Here is a 15842-nt window from a genome sequence, read left to right on the forward strand (position 1 = left end):
CATCCAGCCCGTGTGCTGGTGTTGCTGAGGTACATCAGTGAGATGAGAGCAGAGCTGGAGGTGATCAGAGAGGTCAGTGTGATAAGGCTGGACACCGGCTACACGCTCCTCTATTCACTGAACACAGGAGCCGGAGCTGCTCTTATCAGCTGCGTGATGTCAAAGCAGGTCATTTACATCACAACAGATGCAGTTTCATTGTAAACACACAAGAAGAGTTCGTCGAAAGGAGGCAGAGAACTTTGACTTCTCAAACACGGATTCATAAGAAATGTACGTGTTTGAAATATAGTATTAGGCAGTATAGTGTTGATCGATTGATCTATTTATCAATCATAGATGTATCATAGGCCTATGATTGCTCTATTGATCTATCATATATGTCTCTGGTCGCTACTGCACCTCTGCCTTTGCTTTTAATATGATCCTTTGCTGCCTTTGCTTTTTCTCTGCAGCTGCTTGCTCTCGTTCCCTCTGATCCACCAAGCTTTGCCTCGGTTCCACTTCCACTGACCCCTCTCACACACCTGTTCCCTCATCACTTTTTTCTCTTTGCTTCTGCTCTTATCACTTATCACAGCCAACCTGTTTGCTTGTGGTTTTCATTAGTAAAGTTACTTCACTGCACCTGCCTTCCTGCGTTTAAGGCCTCCCCTGTGCTCTGTAAACAAGTCGTGACAGTTGTTTGCCAAATGTTTGGCTCTTGTCCCATCACCATGCTGACTAACCTAAACATGTGAACAGATTCAGTAATTAAAGCGACACATAAAAGTTGGCAATGCTGCAGTGAACTGGAAAACTTAAAGTCACACAAGTGACAAGTGTTTGGACTTCTGCATCCAAGCGCAAAAAAACAAGACAGAACCGTGGTCTGATATAGTAACGTTGGCTTCTAGGTGCCCAAAGTTAGAAGCAGTCCACATGTATCATATGAGAGGAGGTAGTAGTGTCTGCATGCTGTGAGCTGTTCATCCAGGCTCCATAGGCTTCACCGTGTTCTGAGGTGTTTGGGAGCAGTGTGGCTGTATTAGACAGAGTGGGCCTTTGTGCTGCTGCTACCAGGCCTGGTGTTGGAGCTGACAGCAGTAGAGTGGCCCATTCCTCCGCTGTGTCCCACACATTTTTGTGCACCTTCTGTGTGAGGACTGTCTGCTGTTCATACTGCTTCTTAACATTACTTTATTTACCTCTTGACATGTCTAAATTACTCTGGCTGTGGCATATTTGTGGAAAACAGTTGATGCAGAAATGAAAGTTGTCCTTCCCCAGAAAACATTCCTGTCGATAGGTCCTGTATGCATTCACTCACGCAGCGTTTGTTCTCTCACAGCCCTCACCTGAGGTTCAACAACCTGACCCTCATCTCGGCGCACGGTTTCCGTGGCGACTACAACCACGAGGACACTGCATTTCTGTCCACAAGGTAAGCAAATGTATCAGCATTGGATATAACCCTTTAAAAGTGTTTTCATATGTCCATCATGGGAATGTTAAGAAAATAAAAACCTCTGATTGGTTTAAATTAAATTAAAAACTATTTAATTTAAAGGAACCATTTGCATTAATGATGACAACTAATGATGCTAATGCTAGCTTTAGGTTAAGTCATAGTAAAGTGGCATTTTGCATTATTGGGTCACAACATTTGCAAAAAACATCCAGATTTTGTGAAGTTTGAGGTGAATACAGTGAGTCAGTCAAAGTGCCAGAACGCTGTTATCTGCTTCCCTCTGTAGTCACGCGTACAGCAGCAGAGACGTGGCTCAGCTCCCTCTGCATTCCTGTGTCAGCGTGGTGACTGGGAAGATGGTGGGCATCAACAGGAAGTCCAAACACGTCCTGGTGTCTGGTTCCAGGAAGGTGCCCTATGATTACCTGGTCCTCTGCACAGGCCTGCAGTACCAGGTGAGATAGGAGGCTGACCGAGGAGTCAGAACTCACCAAGTGACAGCCTCTGCTCACTGCGTTAAACCTGTATCACTATAACCTGCTTTAGGCCAGCGGTGCCGTATATGAAACACGTGTCACGCTCTGTGAACAAGGTGCCAGATGTTGTCCCAGAGCCAGACTCATTCCAAATGCAGCGGAGGGGTGTATATCTACGTTTGTGCATGTCCAACACGTTGCTGCAGGTTTACAGGATTTACTCAAGACGTTATTATTATTTTGCACCAGATTTGTGAGCATTACTGTTAAGCTTGATGGACAGGTGTTGTGTCTGGATGAGGACTTGTTTGTTTGCTTAATCAACACTTGACAGATTCTAAATTTAAAAAAATAGATCAACATTGTTCCTGTCTCAGTATTTCAGATTTAGTAATTCCTTACTTTAAAATGTATTTAGTTACATTAAACAGCCTTTGAAATTCCCTTTGTCTGACAGCTGTAATGTTTTGGTTTCTAAATAGAAATTGTATTTATTCCCAAGGCTGTGCATCTGCCGTGGTTCCTTACCTGAGCTCCACTTGTCACATGTAGATGCCATGTCCCACTGGAGTGGATCTGAGCCAGCCCGTCACTAACAGTCAGCTGCCGAGCCAGTCCGTTCATGGCAGATACACTGGGCCCATCCCCTCCAACCTCTTCACCCTCAACGACCTCCACGACTGCGCGGCCGCTCGCCGCTGGCTGTGTGCCAACTTTGTGGAGCTGGAGGGTAAGTGAGCACCTCCCCCATACACACTCACAGAACCTTAAATTAATCTGTAGTAGTATGTCATTACTCAGCCAGTCAGCGCTGAAGTACCCGGGTATAATTAGCAGCTAATTAGCTGCAGAGACATCTTTCATGTCTGTGAATCAGGTCATCCCCTTCCATCCATTTTCCATTATCATATCACTTTCTAAGAGCCGGGCTTTTCAAAGCAGGAAAGAATACAGTGTCATTAAGCAAAATTAATCTGCTCTCTGAAGGAATTGTGCAGTGATCTAGAGTGAGGCTTTTATACATCCTAATTAGTTGATTCCAATCATAAAGCAAAATCATTAATAAATGCAAATTGGTGATGGTGGACTCCTGCAGATTCATGTGGATTTCCATATTTTCAAACCACAAGCAAAAGGAAACAGATAGAAAATGCTAATTTTAAGCAGTTGTTTCTTCAGTTGACGCCTGCGTCAGACAACGCATGAAAATAATACAGGCTCATTTATTAAACGGGTCTGACAGTGTCGCATCCACTCAACAACAGCACCCTGAGGTCAAAGTGTTTATGTTGCTGAAACACCAAATCACCCAGCGTGTCAGGATGTTTCAGCTTCGGCCTTTAAGGTTCAGCACCACGGACAGAGACACTGATCTACTCTACTGTGCTCTACTCATCAATGTGTGAAAATAGGAAAATTCTGTTGGAGACGGGTTCCAGGTTAATAGACCCATATTGTTCTGGGGAACAAACCTCCTGCATCCATTCATCATGGTTAACAGGGTAGATTGTCACAGGTTTTAGGAAAGTCAAAGTTTCTTTGACAGAAACGCTGATTGTGTATATATTAGATGATACATCTGTTTTTTTCTCTCTGACACCAAGTCAGATCAAACCTTTCCTGATTTAGGTCAGATATAGGTATATAGGTTATCAACATTATTTCTATTCGCTAAATGCCAGAGTTATGTTTATTATTTTCCCAGTTCTGGATGGTTTCTGTCGTCTAAGAGCGTTTTTGAAACTCTGAGGCTGGTAAATCTTTGATTGAAAACAGGAAATGATTTGTGGTTCTGTGCTGAAAATGACGAGCTCCTTTGTTAGCAAGTTGCAGTGCTTCATCGTTATCATTCAGTTCCTCTGAATTGTAGAGCTTTGTGTTTGAAATATTATAATTATGTAGGATGAACATTTCCTGTGCTGACAATCACAGGTAAAAGCTGAGCTGAGAAAAATGAATCTACAATTGATCTTTTTTCAGCCAATGTGTCATCAGTTTTCTTTTGTATCTTATAGTGTATGACTGTCTAAAACGTTCTGTAATTATGTTTCCCATCGGTTATTCATAAACCAACCGCGCTGCAGCGTCATTTAAGAAGTAAGGTATCATTTTATTTTATCCTCCCCGATGATCTCAAACTGAAACACCAACGTCATGCCTCTTAGAAATATGGACCTGCATTTAATAAGCCAGGATCTGTATTTTAAGATAAGTGTTAATGTGGAAAGTTGTGTTTACAGTTTATAGGATCTAGAAATAAAAAGAAACAGAAACTAGAACCAAAAATGTTCTGTGATGTTGAAGCTCTGTGTCCTGGATGCATTTATGCTAACAGGACTGCAGACACAACATTAGCATTCTCATGATGAACAGAATTAGGGACTTTCCACAGCAACGTTTGTTAGACTGATGCATGCTCTTGCTTCCATCTATTTCAGATGATGCTGTCGTCTACGGAAGCAGCATGGACGTCTACACCACTGTGCAGGCCCTACTCGGCCTCGGTGTCCGGGGATCTCGTATTCATCTAGTTCTTCCGCCTGCTGAACCCGGCGCCTCCTGCTTCAGTGACCCGGCTGTGGAGCAAGCGGTGCTGGCAGCCGTGGAGCAGGCGGGGGTCAAGGTCCACTGTAACTGCCTGCTGGCCCAGATGAACGACGGCGAACACCCAGACCCTCTCTCACGGGTGTCCTTCACCACCGAGGCAGAGCCCCTCCGTCTGCACTGTGGAGTAAGTCTACAGCAGCAGCCACAGATTCTAAACTGGCCACATATTGATGTTCTCCAACGGAGACAGTTAGAGACCAGGGGAAACCTCCACTAGACTCAGCAACATGTGCCTTTTGGTTGGTTGGATGTTAGTTTGTGATGGTGTGATTTTGTTGTCACACAGTGTTTCCATGTTTGTTTTGTCTCTGTTTGTGGTGTATGAGATAGACAGGGTGTGGTCTCAATTTGAATCCCCCAAAAACAGGAAACATACTAATGTTTGGCCTCCTTTCAGGTGTTCATCAACCTCTCCAACAGGAGAGTGGACTATGACGCCTTCAGGAGCATCAGCGGCTCCTTCCTGGTCTTCGATGGCAGACTTGTCATAAATTCTGCTTTCTGCACCAGTGATTCTGCCATTTACGGCGCCGGGCCCCTCACCAAGTTCTCCTGCAGTTACCGCTCAGAGGAGTGGTCGCACGCCAGCTTCAGCTCCAGGGAGGTAGGCCGAGAGCTGGCGGCCATCTTGCTCCCTCTCTTCGACCCAACACTGGCGTCCTCGGACGAGCCTGCGCCTGAAGCGGATCGTCTTGTTCCACAGTACAAAGAAGCCGTGGTCCGAGGTCAGTTCTGGGTCATGAGCTTTGTGGGCTTTTCTGAGAACGCTGAGATGCTTTTCTCTGCTGAATGTCTTCCCTGCTGTAACCTACACAACACTCAATACAGGAGCATTTCACATGTCCCTAGGTTGTTTTGCTTTAGTTAAGTCCTTGAAACGTGAGTCACGTGATGTCGTCTGAATGGGAGCCGTGAACGCGTCCACTCCACCGTGTGAGCTTTCCTCAAATCATTTAGTAAAATTCCTTCACATTGATCAGCAGATCTCAGGTTTGTGTGTTTTACCTCGATGCTCCGCTGCGTCCTTCATGTTGTCCGTGCTTCTGTCCGCTTTTATCAGCGCCGGTATTTTTTTCATGGCGCTTTTGTGAAATATTTTCCAATCTTTCACCCACCCGCCCACTGCCGATGTCATTGTGGCCGACACTCAAAGCGTAGCTGGCCACAACAATGCGCCATTGTCCTGCAGCGCATGCACGGAGCACCCAAGGCCGCTCCACAGGTTACACAAACACTGGCGCCATTCTGCTCCGTCCTTCTCACGCACATGAAACATGCGTGAACTTTTCAGAGGGGTTTCGGTGTTCAGGGAGACACGGATGCCATATCACAGTCTGCTGCTGAATCCACTGAGCTCTGCTTTTTCCTGTGTGTGGACTGTTTGCCTTGTATCAGTCCCTGTGATGCATCTGTGCATTCAGCTCAGTACAAACTGTTGTGAATGTAGCAGCTCTCTGCTTTGTTTGATTGTGCTTCACTAACGTGTCCTTCTTTTACTCGTCCCTCCTTCGTCAGGAGGGAAGTTGCCTGGAGGATATCACTACCTCCACATCAGCAGACCCTGTGCCACCAGCGGGACCGCTCCCCCTGTTAAATATGTACGTCCTCCTCTTCTGTTACGGGACGTTTGTTTTTCATGCTGTGGTGCAGATATTTTGCTGGTTTTATTTGCTGTTTAAAATAACATCGAATCGTTTATTTTACGATTAACTGTGGACAGATGTGACTAATGTTGTTTTTCCATCTGAACTGACTGGAGCTCTTCCCTCCATTGACGGGAAGTTGCAGGACAGAGGGCTCATCACTGGACGAGCGGAGACAGGGAACTACTTCTGTTTGCATCTGGACTGCAATGAGCTGGTGGAGACTCTCACCTGCTGCTCTCTGAAGCCCCTCGCTGTCTCCAATTACCTCAGTCTGTACGGGAAACACCAGCAGCTGCTGGGACAGCTGCTGAGCCGCTACCACCGGGGTCTGATTCATGACCTGTACAGGTGGGACCTGCAGCACAGCCACGTCAGATGAATGTTTGCCTACAGAAATGAAGGAGGAAATGTGTGATGAGTTACACTTCTTCATTAGAACTAGAACCAGCCTCAGATTCAACGTTAACAGACACAGAAGCATCAGAATTACACACGAGGCAAAGCAGCAGCCTCCAACACAATAGATGCAGAGACGAGCAGTTTGTCGTTTCACAACAAAAAGCTCCAGAGCGATTTTATGCTCCACGTTAGTGTGGTTCAGCAGACGGCGGGTGGTCACGTTTCACAGCTAGCTGCTCCGCTCCCACTGTGGCTGGTTCTGTAGAGGCTTCAGGTAGGACGTCTCCATCATTCATGACTGCCCTCGTGTCAGAGCCGGCAGAGATCTAGGTCATTAGAGTCCTTTGTCCTGCTGCCGTGTGTGTGTGTGTGTGTGTGTGTGTGTGTGTGTGTGTGTGTGTGTGTGTGTGTGTGTGTGTGTGTGTGTGTGTGTGTGTGTGTGTGTGTGTGTGTGTGTGTGTGTTAGTCAAACAGTGGGTGACCTGCTTCTGAGGTTTCAACACGAATGACCCCCAGACATGAGCGCCTATTGTCCCACCTCCTAATCTGTTTATGCAGCTCCTCGGTCTGTCTTTGTGGCCGGTGGAGGACGAGACGAAGCCAGAAGCCGCGGTGCTGCAGAGGCGATTCCTGCTCACCCGCTCACAGTGACTCATAAAGTCACTGTGAGCGGGTGAGCCGTGACAGTAATCTATGGAGCGTGTGTCTGGGGCTCATTCCACTCACTGTATTTGGAAGGATCAGTTGATCCAAACTGTACGGACGCGTCCTCTGCTCTGTGAGCTTTGGTGAATGGGCAGTGATGCTCAGGTGTGTGCAGGTATTTAGCAACAGGTCACGTGATGAAGAGCGCCTGCACGTCCGCCGATCTGTGGGCTGCTCCTGTTTCTCTAATCGCTTTTCTGTCCTGAAACAGTTTCTTCAGTCAGAGCTGGTGTTTGGCCATTTACCACGACAGGTTCTCTGATCTGCAGCTGGAGCTTCAGCAGCTCAGCGCAACCTGTCTGAAGGTCTGACCTGCCGTTACACTCAACCTCAGAGTGGGTTTTAAACGTGCCTCTGAAGCGTGTCCTCCTCCTCCTCCTCTTGCTCCTGCTCCTCCTCCTGCTCCTCCCCCTCCCCCCCTCCTCCTCCTGCTCCTCCTCCTCCTGCTGCTCCTCCCCCCCCTGCTCCTCCTTCTGCTGCCCCCCCCCCCCCCCCTTCCTGCCCCCCCCCCCCCCCCCCCCCCCCACGCGTATGCAGGACAGGACGGGTGACATGGACGACGTCCTCCCTGATGCTGCCCTTCGAGCCACCCTGAGAAGCAGCGCTGTCAATTATCTGACCTTCAACCGGAACCTGCTGCCCATGTTTGCCAGCGTGGAACCACCGCAGCACAAGTAGCTTCACCAGGTTCAGGCCGTGCTCCCCACAGTCACAGAAGCAGAGTTGAACCAGACGCGCATCGTCACTGTAGGTTTCCTGGAGACGCTCACGTCTCCTGGTCTTTGTCAGATCATTTGCAGCCTGTTTTCATCTGTCCTTTCTTCCGTTGCCTTTGTTGCTGTGTTGCTATGTCACCACCTCCAGCTGTGCTTGTGTGCACAGTACAAAGAGAACAGATCCATCAAACCACACTGCTAGTGACCAGGATCAGCCCTGGAAGTGGAAGTTACACCGATTCCTGGAGATCTGAAACCTCAGTGTCGGTCTCCAGGTGTTCGGCTCATAGACACACAACTCAGTTTCCAAGACTTCTAACAATTCCTTCAATACAAATATGCGTTGCTTAAAAACATACGATGATGATGCTGATGTTATTGCCAAGTTCTGGATGTATTTTCTTGTTCTTCTACCATATTGTGAGGTCGCTGTCAGATGCTGTTTTGTCCTGCTCGTTTCCAACACTTCACTCCTGTTGAAACAGGGTCAGTGGAAAGTTAGCGCGGGCGCCATAACTGGCTAAAGGCTCCTTTTCACCTGCAAAGGCAGCGTCACGCAGCACGAGCCTGTGCTGCAGCGTGACCAATCACTCAGCCCGTACAGCACATGAAAGTGGCTGTGTGGCTTTTAGGAGGCGCGGGAGCAGGCGGAGGTGGAGGGTGTCACTTTACAGCTGTATGCTAATGAGCTGAGCTGAAGCCTGCGGGGAAAATAACCGCACACACAACAACATATGTCCACACCTACAAACAACCCGCAGGCTCACAGGACACAAAGTACAGATTAAGTTGCATTCGTCCGCAATTATGCAGCAGTTAATATTTAAATCTAGCTCCGTTCTGCTGTTTTATGCAGCTCCTTGTTGTGGTTAATGCTCTTACACACGACACAGACTGGATTCTTACAAGGACGAGGTTTCTTTGTGTTCAGCTTCTGGTTTTCTGTGACTTTATGGTTATTGATGATTAATAGTGGCTTCAGTGCTGGAATAAAGTCTGCAGAATTTGCAGCAGAAAAAGCAGCAGTTTGTTTGTTTCTATCGTTGTCAGCTTGTCTTTATTAAATTTACTCACTAATTCTGAGCTTCCAGAATTTACAGGAATTTTGTCTGAATTTAGAAAAATATGTTTATCAAGATAAAACTCATCAACAAAGTGATTTTTAGGTTCCAAAAACACAAGACGTGTTTTTTATATTGAACCAGCTAAATTGAACATAACGCACCAAGTCAGAACGAACGGCAGAAGAGGAGGATTTGGGCCGTTAGAATGGTTTCAATTGTCATCGATCTGCTCTCAGTTGAGAAATGAGCAAATCAATAGCCGTGATCCTGAGCTCCTCTAACCGCCCCGGGCCATTCATGCGCGTGAGACTGGGCTCCAGCTCCGCTCCGGCCCATCTGACGGGACGGACCGGGTCGGCGCTGACCTTTAACTCGCAGATAATCTGGCTTTGCCCCATTTCGAGACACAGAAGCGCGCACTGATTACGCACAGCACGCGCCGACGGTATCTGGGGGCCAGATTGCTTCTGGGGCCCCCACTCCTTCTCCCCCGTTTTATTTTTTTACTGTGCAATTTCCTTTTCAATCACGGCGGGTCTCCAGCTTGCACAAGCGCCGCCATTGTGATGCAAAGGAGAGACCCCTCCCCTCGCTATTAATTATGTATGCGTGAAATGACGGATTCATATGTCCGGAGTTAACTGTCACGCCAGCGCACATGCTGCCGGCTCGGCTGCTACTGTCCTTCAAACCTCCACTTGTTTTTCCTCAGGTCTGAGTGGAATGTTTTGATCCACGTCTCCGTCTGCTGCTTTTTACGCGTCTCAAAGTTTAATGTTCTCATTTCCCACCGACGACCGCGCTTCCCTCTCGGCTGTCGTTCGGTGCTGACGTCTCGTCCTGACGCCGTTATGTGGACGGATGTCTCCGTTTTGGAAATCCCCCCCCCCCACACACACACCTAAAAGAGAGCACACAAAGCCGAGGCACGTGGAGATTTCTATACAAACTCATCAGACCGTAAAAGCAGGAGGCTCCTGGCGTGTGCCCGGGTCGAGACGAGCAGGAGGCGGAGGAGAGAGAGCGAGAGAGAGAGAGAGAGCGAGAGAGAGAGAGAGAGAGAGCGAGAGAGAGAGAGAGAGAGAGCGAGAGAGCGAGAGAGAGAGAGAGCGAGAGAGAGAGAGAGAGAGTGGAGCGGGTGAGACACAATAAACCCCTCAGGTAAATCTGCTTTGCGATCTGCAAATCCTCCCCCATCACCCCCCCCCCCCACCAGCCTCTCCATCCTCCCACACCCACTCCCCAAATCCACAGGGTCCTCCGCGCCTCCTGATTGGTCGGGGATGAGGCAACAAGGGGGGACGGAAACAATGTCATCATGTCGCCTTAAAAAGAGTGCAGCTATGTTGTGGAGAAAGCATCTCAGGAGGACAACGGAGGATCTGTAGCAGGAAGACGCAAACAAACAGGCGCATCAGATGTTTGTGCCCGCGAGCAGCTGAAAGTCAGTGTCTTCTCCTCCAAGTGCCTCCAGCTCCGCGTCCAGCGCGAACATGCCCAGAGGGTTTTTGGTGAAGAGGAACAAGAGAACCAACCCGGTGTCCTACCGGGTTCGGTCGGACGAGGTGGACGTGGAGCGAGCAGCGCCTTCCTCCTCCTCCTCCTCCTCCTCCTCCTCCTCGCTCCCCTCCGCGCCGGTGCGCGCACGGACGCCGACGCCCACCTGCGGGGCGGCGGCCACGGCTCCGGAGCCGGACGCCAGGCCGGTGCGGTTCGGGAACCCCGAGGCGCTGCACCCGGCGCTGAGCAGCCCCTCCCGCCCCGTGAGCCACGACCACGACCGCTCCTACTTTGACGCGCGCTTCAGCCTCGGGTCGCCGGTTTCCGCCGAGTCGTTCCCCACGCCTGCCGCGCTCACCGCTTTGGACCATCTTTTCGCCCCGGTTGACCTGAAGATCGTCTCCAGCAACAGCGGCCGCACCGACACCGCTGCCGCGTGCGCCGGGACGCTCCCCGCCGCCCGAACCAAGCGTCCGTGCGGCGACGCCGAGCGCAAAGGGAAACCCGCGTCCAAGAAAACCAAAGCAATCCGGAAACTGCACTTTGAGGATGATGTCACCACGTCCCCGGTTCTGGGGCTCAAAATCAAAGAGGCGCCGGTGGAGCAGAAGCCGCCCGGAGCGGACCACCCCCCGCTGGGCGAGTTCGTGTGCCAGCTGTGCCGCGAGGCGTACGCGGACCCGTTCGCTCTGGCGCAGCACAAGTGCTCCAGGATCGTGCGGGTCGAGTACCGGTGTCCGGAGTGCGACAAGGTGTTCAGCTGCCCGGCCAACCTCGCCTCGCACCGGCGCTGGCACAAGCCCAAGCCGCCGAGCGCCGCGCACGACGGCGACGGCGACGGCGACACGGCGGCCTCGTCCAGTAAAGCGGCTCCGGACGAAGCCAAGGATCCCGGCGACAGGGACACGCCGAGCCCCGGACCGTCCGAGTCCGGCTCCGACGAAGGCTTGTACGACTGCAGCCACTGCGGCAAGAGGTTCAAGCGCGTGGCGTATCTGCGCAAACACGCGGCGTCACAGCACGGCTCCGCGAGGCCGGAGGAGCGCGAGGACGCGCGCAGCCCGGCGCCGCTCAACCTCAGCGCCTCCACCCCCCCCGCCCCCCACCCGTGCCCGGTGTGCGGGGAGAGCTTCGGCACCAGGGGCGGCCAGGAGCGCCACGTGCGCCTGCTGCACTCCCAGGCGTTCCCCTGCAAGTACTGCCCCGCCGTGTTCTACAGCTCCCCGGGCCTCACGCGGCACATCAACAAGTGCCACCCGTCCGAGAACCGGCAGGTGATCCTGCTGCAGATGCCGCTGCGCCCGGCCTGCTGATGGGCCGGCCCGCTCACCCGGACCGCCGAACCGGCCGAGGAGCTGTGGTTGAAGTGTGAGTCAGGTAAAACACCTGAAGCCCTCATTTGAGGAGATATTCGGGCAAAAAGAGAAAATGGAACCTGAATGGTGTGTTTGCAGTGTAGCTCCTCGGTTTAGCAGAGCTCACACTGGCCTGCAGCAGGCAGGGAATCAGTGCCTTGCTCAAGGACACTCCAGCAGACGGCGGTGGAAGCACCTATAAAGCGTTAGACTGTTCATTTATTTTTCTAGCATCTCTGCACAAGTGCTATTAGCTTCTAGACCTAAGAGGGGGCGAGCGTAGCCGTACAGCCCGACGTCACAGCTCTGAGCAGACCGTGTCCCATCACTATGATTAGCTTTAACATAGCTTGTGGATCTGTGCATCAGTAGCTGTTGCCTGAAATCAGTAAAACTAGTGTAGCCGGTGATGCCTTCGGATTAGAACCTGCTGTAAAACTGCCTTAAACTGATGGGATTGGTTTGGATCACTTATTTATCATGACTATTGTCTCCAGAGCCTTCTGTGTTACCACTGTACCGTATTTTCAGCTCCTTTTCTATTTATTTATGTATTTATTAAATTATCTGTGTAAATTATTGCTCTGTGTGCTCAAACCTGTGATCTGTCACTGTGTTTTTCATGACGTAGCCAAATTGGTTTTACTTTGTTTAATTTATTGGAACCGGTGTGAGGATGCTGTGTTGAAGTGATTATAGCAATCAGTGAGTTGAATAAATAACTTAATGCAATCATCATTTGAATGTTCTCCTTATGTTCTGGGCTCTTTGTAAACCTCAGCTCTTACACTGCTTTGGATGTTTCTGCAGTTTGTTGCTAAATGTCCAAAAATAATAAAAACCAAAAATCACAAACTGGTTTTGTTTCCATCTTTTTGTGGCCACAATGTTTTTACAAGAGAAATATAAAGTATTAAAAAAAGTGTCTTAAATGATTTAGTTTCCTCAAATGTACTTTTAATGTTTACATTAAAATAAAAAAAAATGAAATTAAAAAAAGTTAAAAATGTGTATTAAAAAAGCACCAGAATGAATCCGTTTAGTTTGATGAAGTTTAGCGGCTCGTTTCATCACAGGCTCATTGAACACATAAAACAGGAAAAGCAGCTACAGCCTCTTTATGTCGTGACGTGTAGACGCGTGTGCTGTGTAACAAAGGTCAGAGGTCATCTGCAGGTCAGCGCCCGTTAAGGACGTTCCAGCAGGTCCTCCTCCTCCTCCTTCGTCTGAGCCACAGAGCAGCCGCCGTCCGACTGCGGCAGCTTCTTACTGTTCATATGAAATCTGCGGTTTGAAAGGAAAGGTCAGAGGCCATGAAGAGGTCAAAGGTCAAGCCACGGGCTTTGTACGACAGTAAAAGCATCATCTTCCTCAAAACAACAGTGGTGGTTGTTGTTGCTTCTTTTAATTTCAGCGTCTGAGGTTTTTATGTGTAAATTGAAAACGCACATGGAGAGAGTGACTTCGACAAAGTGTGAGGAGGCTGAGACTCGTTTGTGTTCATTAACATGAATAATAACGTCTGTGTTAGTGTGAGCGCTGACACCCGACTCTGCACCTCTGTTCTTCAGCTGCGACGGCCGGTGGTCCCATTTTTGAAGAGTCCCAACAATAATTGGACATTTGATAAATCAATTTAAGAACAAATAGTTTTTTGTGGAAACAAACGTCTGATGATATTTCAACATGCAAATTGAAAATGAATAATTCAGTTTCATCTCGTGTTGAATAAATGAGGTGTTTTAATGTAGCTTTCATTTATTCCATTAACTCCCGTCTTGGTTCTGTAACTGCAGCTCTGGAGCTTTTAGTGGGTCACATGGTCTTTGCTCACTCAGGCGCTGACCCGACCCATGGAGTTGGGCTCTGAGGAGCTCCAGAACCTCAGCAGGGCTGCGGGTTCCACTCCAGAACCCGCTTCCCTCCTTGCTGTTTGAGTGGAGCCGCCTCCTCAGCTCCGGCCTCGCCTCCAGCTTCTCCACCGGCGCCGACCCGTTTGTCCGGCAGGTGTGAGCCGGCTGGGAGCAGATAAGGCCCGCGGGCCGGGCCGACAGCACATCTGCGTGCAGCTGCTGCAGGAGGAGCCCTTCCTGTCGCCCGCAGGTGCAGGTGTTTCCTCCTCACGTTCCCGTCTAGAAGCAGGAAACCGCTGCCGACGGTGACGGTTCACTCGTCTCGCTGTGACTGTTTCAGGGTGTGATGTTCTGCTGTCACTCAGCCGTAATCGTCAGATCAGCTGCTGCTTTTGCTCCTTTTTTGTTCGCGCCACACGACTTCTTATCAGACATGAAAATGACACGGCGTGATTGGGTTTGTGAGCTTTAATCAGACGGCGGCTGCTGCGTAATGCTGTTAACACAGGACCCGGAGTAGTGTTACAGCCTGTCTGTCCAACCAGGGCAGCGCTCACCAGCACCGAGCCAGGACCAGCGCCGACGGGTCCACTCGGATTCTGAGCCTTTCTTCATCCTCTGCTTCACACACCGTTCAGTCCGTGTGTGAAGCAAAGGGCTCTTCTTCTGCTTCGTCATCGTCATCTGTTCACGCCTCCGTGCTGATATTAGTCTGCATCCTTCTCCCACTTACATGTATGGAGCTCAGTCAGGATCAGGCCTAACACAGTAATTACCTCCTCTGGTGCATTATTTGAATCTGAGAAGAGACACATGAACTCCTGATAAGTGGAGAATGACATCAGCTCCCTCTGATTCTGGACTCTGCTTGTTTCTCTGCACCTCCGAGGCCTCTCGCTGCCGCCGCCGCCGCTGCAGCTCCTCTTATCTTCAACAACCTCAAACAAAGAGGGGAAAAAAGAAAGTGGGCGCCGGCCGAGTAAACACGGCGTTGCCGGCGCGCGCGTAGGCCGAGGGGAGGCAAACAAACCTGCGAGACGAGCTCCAGGGCGGCAGGTGCTGGAGTCAGAGGCAGGCGAGCGTGGAGGGAAACAATCACACAACAGATCAGGACCGGCTGCTACTGGATCAGCGTTGCTGCCAGTCCAGGTCGAATGGATCTGAGGTTATAGATACAGAAGATGCACAAAATGTCCTTGAAACGATGCATCGGCTCAGTTCAGCGTCCCTCAAAACCTCCACAAGTGGGTTCTGCTGCCACTGGAGGCACCAGACGTGTTTACCAGCACACGGCCGTCAGAACCCGGAGCCACGGCCGCATTTCCAAGGCCGGGTCCTAGAGACGGCGCTGAGCGGCTTTCAGCCCAGATGCAGATGCTGTGAAACCCATGTCCCCTCAGATCAGCGGACCTTAATCGCCTTGTTAGCTAAAGTGGGAAAGCTCATTAACAGAAGCAGCCTGTGAACGTCCTCACACACAAACACACATTATGGGACAGGCGCAAACTCAGTGACGGCTTTGAGGTCGCAACAAAAGCTGGACATTCGTCACCTCTTTGTTTTCTGGACGTTCTCCCAGATCCTGTCTGCTGCCGCCTCCAGACGTGAACACACGGACACAAAGATTCACTCATGAACAAAACGAGCTTCAAGCTCAGCTGACAAAGAGTCGGATCAGAACACATCATTAGTCGAGACTAAAGTAAAACATAGCAGAACCTTCCAGCAGTTAGCTCCAGTAACCCCCCCCCCCCCCCGTGTGTAAAGCTGCTCGTCGCTGGACCGACGTGTGTGTTTCTACTGTGTTTGTGCTGGAAACACTTGTGTCATTCCTCCGATCCGCAGCACATCCCTGTGTCGGGCCTTTGTTCCGCCGGCGGAGGGAGTGGGTGCGGCAGGGGGTGATCTGTGCTTTGTGTGTGTGTGTGTGGGGGGGGGGTGCAGCTGATCCGAGTCCTGGCCAACACAAAGGGTTCAGGACCTCCTCCACACATGCACCACACAATGCCCCGGCCCTAATGCTTGTAAATCTATTCACACGTCCAGAGGCCAAAGATAATAACAAGCTGTT

General features: G+C 50.3%; 2 protein-coding genes across 8 annotated transcripts in view; both read left to right on the top strand.

Moving 5' to 3' along the window:
- The window catches only part of cfap61 (cilia and flagella associated protein 61), a 24989-nt gene extending 15952 nt beyond the window's left edge, over positions 1-9037 (top strand). For 5 of the 7 annotated variants that reach the window (XM_029141836.2, XM_055506368.1, XM_029141837.2 and 2 more), the window contains 9 exons: positions 1331-1423; positions 1737-1905; positions 2479-2656; positions 4365-4657; positions 4931-5258; positions 6049-6131; positions 6316-6527; positions 7495-7588; positions 7821-9037. In XM_029141836.2, the coding sequence (XP_028997669.1) occupies positions 1331-1423; positions 1737-1905; positions 2479-2656; positions 4365-4657; positions 4931-5258; positions 6049-6131; positions 6316-6527; positions 7495-7588; positions 7821-7961 (1591 nt within the window). In that variant the 3' untranslated portion in view covers positions 7962-9037. Of the gene's footprint in view, positions 1-1330; positions 1424-1736; positions 1906-2478; positions 2657-4364; positions 4658-4930; positions 5259-6048; positions 6132-6292; positions 6528-7494; positions 7589-7820 lie in introns of those variants that run through there. The other 2 variants (XR_008693852.1, XR_003784749.1) reach the window with 2 other exon arrangements.
- Positions 9038-10293: 1256 nt separating this feature from the next.
- insm1a (insulinoma-associated 1a) lies at positions 10294-12773 on the top strand. Its single transcript, XM_029141898.3, has one exon. The coding sequence runs from the start codon at positions 10557-10559 to the stop codon at positions 11874-11876; it is 1320 nt and encodes a 439-aa protein (XP_028997731.1). The 5' UTR covers positions 10294-10556; the 3' UTR covers positions 11877-12773.
- The last annotated feature ends 3069 nt before the right edge of the window (positions 12774-15842 follow it).

This window comes from Betta splendens, chromosome 24 (assembly GCF_900634795.4).
Source record: "Betta splendens chromosome 24, fBetSpl5.4, whole genome shotgun sequence".
In the NCBI taxonomy this organism is placed as follows: domain Eukaryota; kingdom Metazoa; phylum Chordata; class Actinopteri; order Anabantiformes; family Osphronemidae; genus Betta; species Betta splendens.